A 9,367-nucleotide genomic window follows, 5' to 3' on the forward strand; every position below is an offset into this window, starting at 1 on the left:
TTGGCCCCGTTCAGCTTACCTTAAAAGTCGGCTTGTTCGGTTTTTTTTTCAACTGGAACAGTATTTTTCTCTCACAACAATTCATCTTTGGCTTATTTTTTCAGCCAATTTCAGCCAAGCGAACGGGGCCAAAGAGAATCATTTCTCTCAGAGAATCAGCTTCTATAAAAAATCAGAATCAGATAAAGCTCTAAAAAAAGGCCATTAGATGTCACCATTTAGTATGTTGACCTGTTTGTGTTTGATTTCATCATTATTATCTGTTGGTGCAGAATTGCCGGTTTTGGAGAACAAAAAGAAAGCTGGTGGCCCTTCTAAGATTAGAGCAGCGCGCTAACGTACCGAGGCTTTTTCTATTAGGCTACGTGACTGACTTATGACGAACGGAGGGCGCTAATTGCCCTTGCTCATAGAGTAACAGGAGAGACATGTACAGTGCTGTGTACGGAGTAAATGATACTCACTGTCCCTTTTGTACAGAGAGAAAGAGAGGCTCATGCTCATTCTTATTTTGTTCTTGGACAAATAACGCATGCATGCATGAACTTGGATGGAAACAATTAACACAGTACCCTTCGTCAAATGGCTGCCAGTCTCACGGATGAGGAATTTGTATTAATAATTCATCAATGAGATGTCCTGTACGTGATGAGGAATTGAAGAATAAATAATTCATCAATAAGATGTCCTGTGAGGATTGTATATATGCCAGCCTTATTATTCAACGGCCTATATATAAGATGAATAAATAAATATGGTGAGCTTTTTTTTTGCAAGACTGAAATATATATATATATGAAAAAGAAACATATGGATGTCCGTCCCAACGATCTTTCACCCAAATTGAAAGGGAAGGAATGCTTCGCTGGAATGTTCTAGAAAGAAAGCTTGCGTACCGTACCCTCGAGAAGCCTCCGAGTCGCTCCCCTGTGGGCCTGCCCTGCACGTTTGCCACTCTAGAGTATAGTGGAGGGACTAGGGAGTAGTCGCAGCAGCCAGAGAGAGGCAAGCCAGATCCCCCGCCGCCGCCAATCCCCAAAACAAAACCCTAGCTAGACCCCAAGCAGGAGCAGGCATGGCCACCATCCCCACCACAGATTCCGGCCTCCTCCTCGGTACCTCCGCTCTCCTCCGGAGGACCAGGAGGGCCGCCTCGTCCGCCAGGCTTCCCGCTGCCGCCCGCCGTCGCCCGCAGCTCCTCGTGCGCGCCTCCGCCAAGGAGATCGCCTTCGACCAGGCCTCCAGAGCCTCCCTTCAGGCCGGCGTCGAGAAGCTCGCCGCCGCGGTCGGCGTCACCCTCGGACCCAGAGGTCTATTCTCTCATCTCCGTCTTCATCTTCTCTCGTGCTCCTGCCGAGCCGCTGTGCTCTGCTCTACAGTATTTATCTTTTGGGAAAAGGATAATATCTCTGTTTTTTTTTAAAGGAGAATATGTCTGCTTTTAAGTAAGCCAATTAATTTAAGATAGAACAAACAAACTCTCTAAACCTCTCACCACTGTCTACGGAGAATTAGCATGAACATAGTGTCAGAAGAAGGCTCGTTCATCGGCTCATTCTTACTCATCCACTCGATCAAGCAATGAACGGCCCTCTGCTTCATCTTGTTTCTGTCCTTCCCCTTTAGCAGGTCTGTCCACATCTGGATTAGTGGGAAATTCTTTTTCGATTGCCATCTTGTTCCTGTTCTTCCATACTGCCCAAGCCAAACATGCATGCTCTGTTCTACTCTTTTGCCCCACGATTTATTTAGTTTATTAGGATATCATCACATAATATCCCACGATTTCTGTACTACTACCTCGGAAGGATTATTATTACTTCTAACTAGTTCACATTATTACGACTCACCAGTTTTTGGTAATTCCGCTTCACAACATGCTGCTGTGCTAGGTCATTAGTTGGTGCTGCAGCCAAACTGGTTCAACTAAACCATGTTAACACCGGCCCTTTGTATTTTGCCTATTATTACTAGACATGGAAAAGGTTGCACAGTGTACCTGTCTCCGGCAGCCTTTCTTTCATTTATGTTTTCCGATTCACATCCTATCGTATCCTACAGCAAAACAATAAGATGTGACAGTGACACTATCACCTTTTTACTTGTGAGCTGTGTTGTTTTTTTCCCTTTGATGTGTCTTGATGATGTTTGGGTTTCCAAAAACCGGTCTTTTGTTGCCCACCTCCTCCTATGGTCTCTTTCAACGTCTGGGCTGATTTTCACTTGGTTTCCATATTGTTCCGTACTGGCAGGAAGGAATGTTGTCCTGGATGAGTTTGGAACCCCCAAAGTGGTCAATGATGGAGTTACCATTGCTCGCGCTATTGAGCTCGCTGATCCCATGGAGAACGCTGGTGCCGCATTGATTCGTGAAGTAAGCACCATTCCCTCTACCTCTTATCTGCTTCATTTTGTTTGTTATCTTGCGCAAGTTCAGCACGCATGGGCATGGGCATGGGCGTAACTCATGCATTTATCTGCCTGCCAAATGAAAGGTTGCTAGCAAGACGAATGACTCGGCCGGTGACGGAACCACTACTGCCTCTGTTCTCGCTAGGGAAATCATAAAATTGGGTATGTTGAGCATTACTTCAGGGGCAAATCCAGTGTCAGTTAAGAAGGGCATCGATAAGACTGTTCAGAAATTGGTGGAGGAACTTGAGAAGAAGTCCAGGCCAGTCAAGGGTAGCGGGGATATTAAAGGTCTGACCTTTTAGACACATCTAGGGTCTCTTTTCACAAGCTTGCAAATGGATCTTATACCTTGGGAAAGGAGGACATGCTTTATAAAATGTTGCTGCCTTTTCCTTTCAGCTGTTGCTACCATATCAGCTGGAAATGATGAATTTGTTGGGACTATGATCGCTGAAGCTATTGACAAGGTTGGCCCTGATGGTGTCCTCTCAATCGAGTCATCATCATCATTTGACACGACAGTTGAAGTTGAAGAAGGGATGGAGGTAATATATATTAGCCTAGCAAGGACTGCTCCCTGGCTGATGCCTGTTTTCTGTTTTGTAGTTTATTAATATGTAAAGCTTGTCGTTCTTGGTGCTGAAATAGTTCATTGTTTCTCCCTTCTGCCTGCAGCTCGACAGAGGATATATCTCCCCTCAGTTTGTCACCAATCCTGAAAAATCTACTGTTGAGTTTGAAAATGCTCGGATTCTTGTCACTGATCAGAAGATATCATCGATAAAAGAAATCATTCCTCTGTTGGAGCAGACAACACAGTTAAGAGCACCACTTCTTATAATTGCAGAGGAAGTAAGTGGCGAGGCGCTGGCAACATTAGTCGTAAACAAGCTTAGAGGAATTCTAAATGTGGCTGCAATCAAAGCTCCTGGTTTTGGTGAGAGGCGTAAAGCTCTTCTTCAGGACATTGCCATTGTTACAGGTAAAACTACTCACTGCTTTCTGCAAGTTTGTTTGTACCCTGGTCAGTATTCTTATGATGTTTACCATTGTCAACCAACATCCCCCTGTCCTAGCCCCCCCCCCCCCCCCCCCCCCCCCCCCCGCTTGCCATTGTCTGTTTGAATCAATACACCTCTGTTTGGTGCTAGAATATGGTCAAGCTTAATGGTATTCCTTATTGTTTAGGTAGAAATAAAAACTTTGTAATGGTAAGTTCCAATCGATGAGCTTAGCACAAGAATTGTGTTTGGTGTCAACGAATTGATTGGACCTTGTGAAATAACACATGCATAGATTTTCTAACTTGAACTTGAAAGTCCAGTGGTTTTCTGATCTGTTTCTGCATGTATATCTTTTGTTCAGGTGCTGAATATCAATCCAAAGATCTTGGTCTACTAGTTGAGAATACAACAGTGGAGCAGCTTGGCATAGCTCGGAAAGTTACAATCTCAAGTTCCTCGACGACCATTATAGCAGATGCTGCTAGCAAAGATGATATCCAGGCCAGAATTGCTCAGCTGAAAAGAGAGCTTTCTCAGACGGACTCGGCTTATGACTCAGAGAAGTTGGCAGAGAGAATTGCAAAGCTTTCTGGTGGAGTTGCTGTGATCAAGGTTGGAGCCTCAACCGAGGCAGAGCTTGAGGACCGCAAGCTCCGCATAGAGGACGCAAAGAATGCAACTTTTGCAGCTATAGAGGAAGGTATTGTTCCAGGAGGTGGTGCAGCCTATGTTCATCTATCAACATTCGTACCGGCTATCAAGGAGACGTTGGATGATCCTGAAGAGCGCCTTGGTGCTGATATCATTCAGAAGGTATTGATTGTTGTTCTTAGCATCTGGACTTTATGGTTTTCTTTATTTTTTTTAAGAAATGTTGTTGATACATATTACTGGTTATTTTCAGGCTTTGGTGGCACCTGCAGCGTTGATAGCGCATAATGCTGGGGTGGAAGGCGAGGTGATTGTGGATAAAATCAGGGAAAGCGAATGGGAGTTTGGTTATAACGCCATGACGGACAAGCATGAGAACCTGGTGGAGGCTGGTGTGATCGACCCTGCCAAAGTTACTAGATGCGCCCTGCAGAACGCCGCCTCGGTGGCTGGAATGGTGCTGACTACCCAGGCAATCGTTGTGGAGAAGCCCCAGAAGGCTCCTGCAGCTGCAGCTGCACCCTAGGGTTCGTTCACCATGTAATACTTACTACTGAAAACAGTTTTACTAGGCACGAGCGTGCAATAAACAAAAAATTGTGGTGATCATTAGAGTGACAAGGGAGAGAAAACTGATAAACTATTTTTGTCATGCGTGGGCAAGAATAAATTGAATCAATGTGGGATCCATGAGGCGAATTGCTATGCGCTGTTTTGGTTGGTACTCAACTGCTCGTAGTGAACGAATTGCATGGAATTTGAGCCAGGATTATTGTGCTTGCTCTTGCAAAGTGCGGAGAGGAATTGGACTCTTGAGTTTTGCTCTGCTTTGGTGCAGACGAGCAACTGGTACAAGGACTTGTTTTAAGCCGAATTTTTTGTTTTTTTTTGTCCTTTTTCTAAAAGATTTTCACAAATCTGTTCTGGAGGTATACTTTTAAAATATAGACCCTCAGTTCGGCGTTGTTGTAATCGACGCCGCGATGTGTCCAAGGACTTGTTTTAAGCTGATTTTTTTTGTTTTTTTTGCCTTTTTCTGAAAGATTTTCACAAGTCTGTCCATAGAGGTATGCTTTCAAAATCTAGACCATCAGCTCGGCGCCGTTGTAATTGGCGTCGAGATGTCATCTCGGCGCCAAAACCTTTGGCGCCAAGGTCCTTGGCTGACGTAGGCGTCGACACAGACGTGGCGTTGACATGGCGCTGAGCATGGCGCCATAATTTTTTGCGCTGAGCATGGCGCCATAATTTTTGGCGCCGAGTATGGCGTCAAGATCTATGGCACTGTGGTGGTGTTTTAAACCAGGCCCCACCCTTCCTGCCTGAGGCTTCTTTCTTTTCTTCCTCCTCCCTCTCGGGTTTTTTCTCTCCCCGCTTCGCCTTACCTCACGAATCGGTATATTGGACCATGAAAAGTTGGATTTGATCCGTAGGTCTTTGAGAGAAGGTATCATCTCTCCTCTCCTAGTTTTTTTTGTATCAATTCGGTATATATTAGTCGTATTTTTAACCTAAGAATCGTTATTACTTAGGGTTTAATACATTTTTAATATTTATATGTATTATACAACCGTAGGATGCCAATGCGTGGAAAAGCTAGCAAACCAAGGTAACCTCAACGCCTCTTGCGATATTATGCATTCATTGTTGTGCATCAAATGAAAAACCCTAGGTTTAGGGTTTAATGTTCTTGCTTTTGGTTCTTAGAACAAAATTGGTTGAATTATAGTTATGATCGGATGACCGAAAATGCCTTTGACCCATTGCCTCTGCCTAGTGGTGTTCCAGTGCCCACGTGCTGGTGCGGTGATCCTTGCAAGATAGCCAAGTCCGATGAAGAGGACACGTATAGACAGAGGTACTGATCCTTGCAAGATAGTCAAGTCCGATGAAGAGGACACATATAGATAGAGGTACTGATAATTGCAAGATAGCCAAGTCCGATGAAGAGGACACGTATAGACAAAGGTACTGGATGTGTGCCAATTTTGCGTTTGAGCCTACACTTCATCAGTGCCGCATTAACAAGATGCTGAGAAATTGATATTGTGTAATAATTATTTTGTGTCAAATGAAGTCTTGCATGATTTATTTGTTTTGTAACAATTGCATTTATTGCAGACCTCTCCACCGCTCTGTGATTTTGAGCAGTGGATCGACACTGAGATCAAGCCGAAAGACAAGGAGTGGATGCAGAAACTGTTGTGGTGGGAGGCAGAGGACAAGGAGATGATGGAGAAGAGACGCAGAGAGGAGGCTGTAGAAAAAGAGCACAAGAAAGAGGAGCAAAGGAGGCGTGTTGCTACGTACAGGGAGGAGAGGGAGAAGAAGCTTGAGCGTGCGCGTCGAGTGAAGACAGCGATGGAGGAGAATCCCGATGCCCTAAGGAAGGGAAAGTGGCCTCGTTGCACTCAGTAGTCTGCATGACTTGCTAGTTCTATGGTTTATTTTACAATGTTATCTAGTCTTGGACTTTGCATTGCGTTGTCATGTAATATACTTTAAGTATGATGTACTTAGGGCATGTTCTGCGTTATTTAGTTCATCGGCATGTACTTCTATTGTTATTTTGTTGTTTAATGTGCCCTAGTATTGGACTTTTCATAGCATTGTTGGTTTCATTATTTGTGGTCATAATATTCAGTTTCATATTGTGGAGGTAGTGAGACGAGTTCACGTAGTGCAAATAAAACATAACGAAGTAGTGCATTATATAATTCAACACGCACAACACATGAAATGGCATGTGAGAACGTGTACCAAACTAGGGTACAGAGGTTCTAGACTAAACCTAACATGCCTTAGACAATTGAAACAAACAACAAACACACGAAATGGCATGTGAGGACATGTACCAAACAAGGGTACATAGGTTCTTCGACTAAACCTAACATGCCTTAAGTAATTGAAGCAAACACCAAACACATGGATGTCGCATGTGAATAAGATAGGTTTGTCCTAGTAGTGTGGCCACATAACAAATTGTGTTGCACCTTCTTCACAGTAGTCTCTCATTATTCTTGTGATTAGGGGAGGTGCAATATGGATCATTGCAGAGTGCCTTGTGTGAACCTGCACCATTGTTGTTGTCGTTGAAAGCATCTAGGCCCCTAGTTAGATTTCGGTGATTAATGACAATACGCAATTACTATGACTAACGTGTGTTTTGTAGAGGCAATTAAGTTAGGTCATGGTAATGGAGATTGATTGGGCATACATGGTTGTCATGCCCCTACGATGGAAATCATTTTGGTTTTCAAAGGATGGACGATAAGGTTAAGGATGGACTAGTTCTAAGTGTCGTTTGGTGTTGAGAAGACACTTAGAGTAGTTTAGGACTTTGTTTTTCCTTTGGCTGTACTATTAAGGGGGTATGGATGGGTAGCTTGACCTAGGTGAGTCTAGTGGGTTAGGTGTGGTGCACACTTGTCAAATCTAGTACTAGGTAGCTCCTAAATAGCCCTTAGATCAATTGGAGCAAACTTCATTCACATATGATTGCGAGATGGAAGTGAATGAAGGGTCAAATATTAATCGAAAGCTGGTTCCGATATGACCGGACGCTGGTGTAGAGTCCGGTCAGTTCATTTGATCAAGGTGAAATCGTCTGGCTCGATCGGACGCTGAGAGGTGAGTGACCAGACGCTGGGTGCCAGCGTCTGGTCAACTCCAGTAAGATTCCAGAGAGGGAAAATTATGATCAGACGCATCTAGTCAGTGCTGACCGAACGCTGTCTAGCATCCGGTCACAACATAAACACTGGGTTTCAGGAAGAATTGACCGGAGCATCCGGTCAACATGACCAGAGCGTCCGGTCACTCCACAAAGGCACATAACGGTTTGTTTTGAACACGGGCGTATAAATACTTCCTCCATTCGTGTAAGCAGGTACTTTTGCTCATTCCAACAGCTGAGAAACACCCTTAAGAGTGCCAAGAAGAGCAAGATCCTAATGAGGTGATTGAGATTTGAGAATCCAAAATAGAGCCCTCATTAGTGAAAGCAAGAGTAGCAAGTGTGCATCCACCCTTTTTATTAGGCTTGTCATGGTTAAGTGAGAGTTTGTGCTTGTTACTCTTGGTGATCGCCATCACCTAGATGGCTTGGTGGTGATTGGGAGCTTGATGATCATCCAATTGAGCTTGTGGATGACCCAACTCAAGTTGTGAGTGGTTGTGGGTGATTCACCGCGACGGAGTGTCAAAAAATTAACCCGTAGAGAGCACTTGATCCTTGCGCGTATCAAGGGGGAGCTACACCCCTTGCATGGGTGCTCCAACGAGGACTAGTGGGGAGTGACGACTCTTCAATACCGCGGCAAAACATCGCCGCGTTCCTCCTTCTCTCTTTACTTTGAGCATTTACTTTGAGTAATTCAATTCTTATCTTTACATTCATAGAATTGTCATGCTAGAGTAGGATTATAACTTAGGTTGCAAGACTTTTTGTGCGGCAGAACATTAGAAACACTTTCTAGGCACAAGGGGTGAAGTTGAGCTAACCGTAGGGTTTAATTATTGCAAAGAAATTTAGAATTAGTCCAATTCATCCCCTCTTGGGTATTTTGATCGTTTCAATTGGTATCGAAGCCTCATGCTCACGTTTTAGGCTTAACCGCCTAGAGAAAGATGTCTCACGGGGATGAACCTCCTTCTTTCTTTGAGGGGGATGATTTTCCTTATTAGAAAATCTGCATGGAGGCGTATTTAGAAGCTCTAGATGTTAGGATACTTAGAGCCACCTCACAAGGTTTCTCAAAACCTTGGGATGACACACACATACAAGGCGATGAGGTCAATTACGAAAAATGGAATGCAAATGCAAGAAACATCATCTTTAGAGGCCTTTGCAGAGATGTGTTTAATCAGGTGAGGAACCACAAAGACACCCATGCACTATGGTCAGACATTTGTGCGCTCCATGAGGGAACAAAGAGTGAGCATGACGAACGCTATCATCTTGTCATGAAAAAGCTAAATTCATTTGAAATGCTTTCTAAAGAGAGTGCTAATGAAATGTACTCATGCTTGAATATTCTTGTAGAGGAAGTCAATGGGCTTGGACTTACTCAAATGCAACCATCCGACGTTGTAAGAAAAATCTTGAGTGTCCCCCCCCATTGACAAATATGGGCATATTGTGACCGTGCTTCATCAAGGTGATCTTTCCACCGCTACACCAACACAAATCTTGGGAAAGATCAATGCTTATGAGATATACATGCACATCACACCACAAGATGGCTCATCCTCTAACAAGAAGAAAGACAAGGACTTAGCATTCAAAGCTAGCCAAG

At 44.0% G+C, this 9,367-nt stretch overlaps 1 protein-coding gene across 1 annotated transcript; it reads left to right on the top strand.

Annotated features, from left to right (window-relative positions):
* Positions 1–846: 846 nt before the first annotated feature.
* On the top strand, positions 847–4,758 carry LOC136516894 (ruBisCO large subunit-binding protein subunit alpha-like). Its single transcript, XM_066510395.1, has 7 exons — positions 847–1,310; positions 2,253–2,374; positions 2,496–2,703; positions 2,815–2,960; positions 3,091–3,397; positions 3,781–4,232; positions 4,324–4,758. The coding sequence occupies exons 1-7, from the start codon at positions 1,076–1,078 to the stop codon at positions 4,594–4,596; spliced, it is 1,743 nt and encodes a 580-aa protein (XP_066366492.1). The 5' UTR covers positions 847–1,075; the 3' UTR covers positions 4,597–4,758.
* The last annotated feature ends 4,609 nt before the right edge of the window (positions 4,759–9,367 follow it).

Source organism: Miscanthus floridulus, chromosome 17 (genome assembly GCF_019320115.1).
Source record: "Miscanthus floridulus cultivar M001 chromosome 17, ASM1932011v1, whole genome shotgun sequence".
NCBI lineage: Eukaryota > Viridiplantae > Streptophyta > Magnoliopsida > Poales > Poaceae > Miscanthus > Miscanthus floridulus.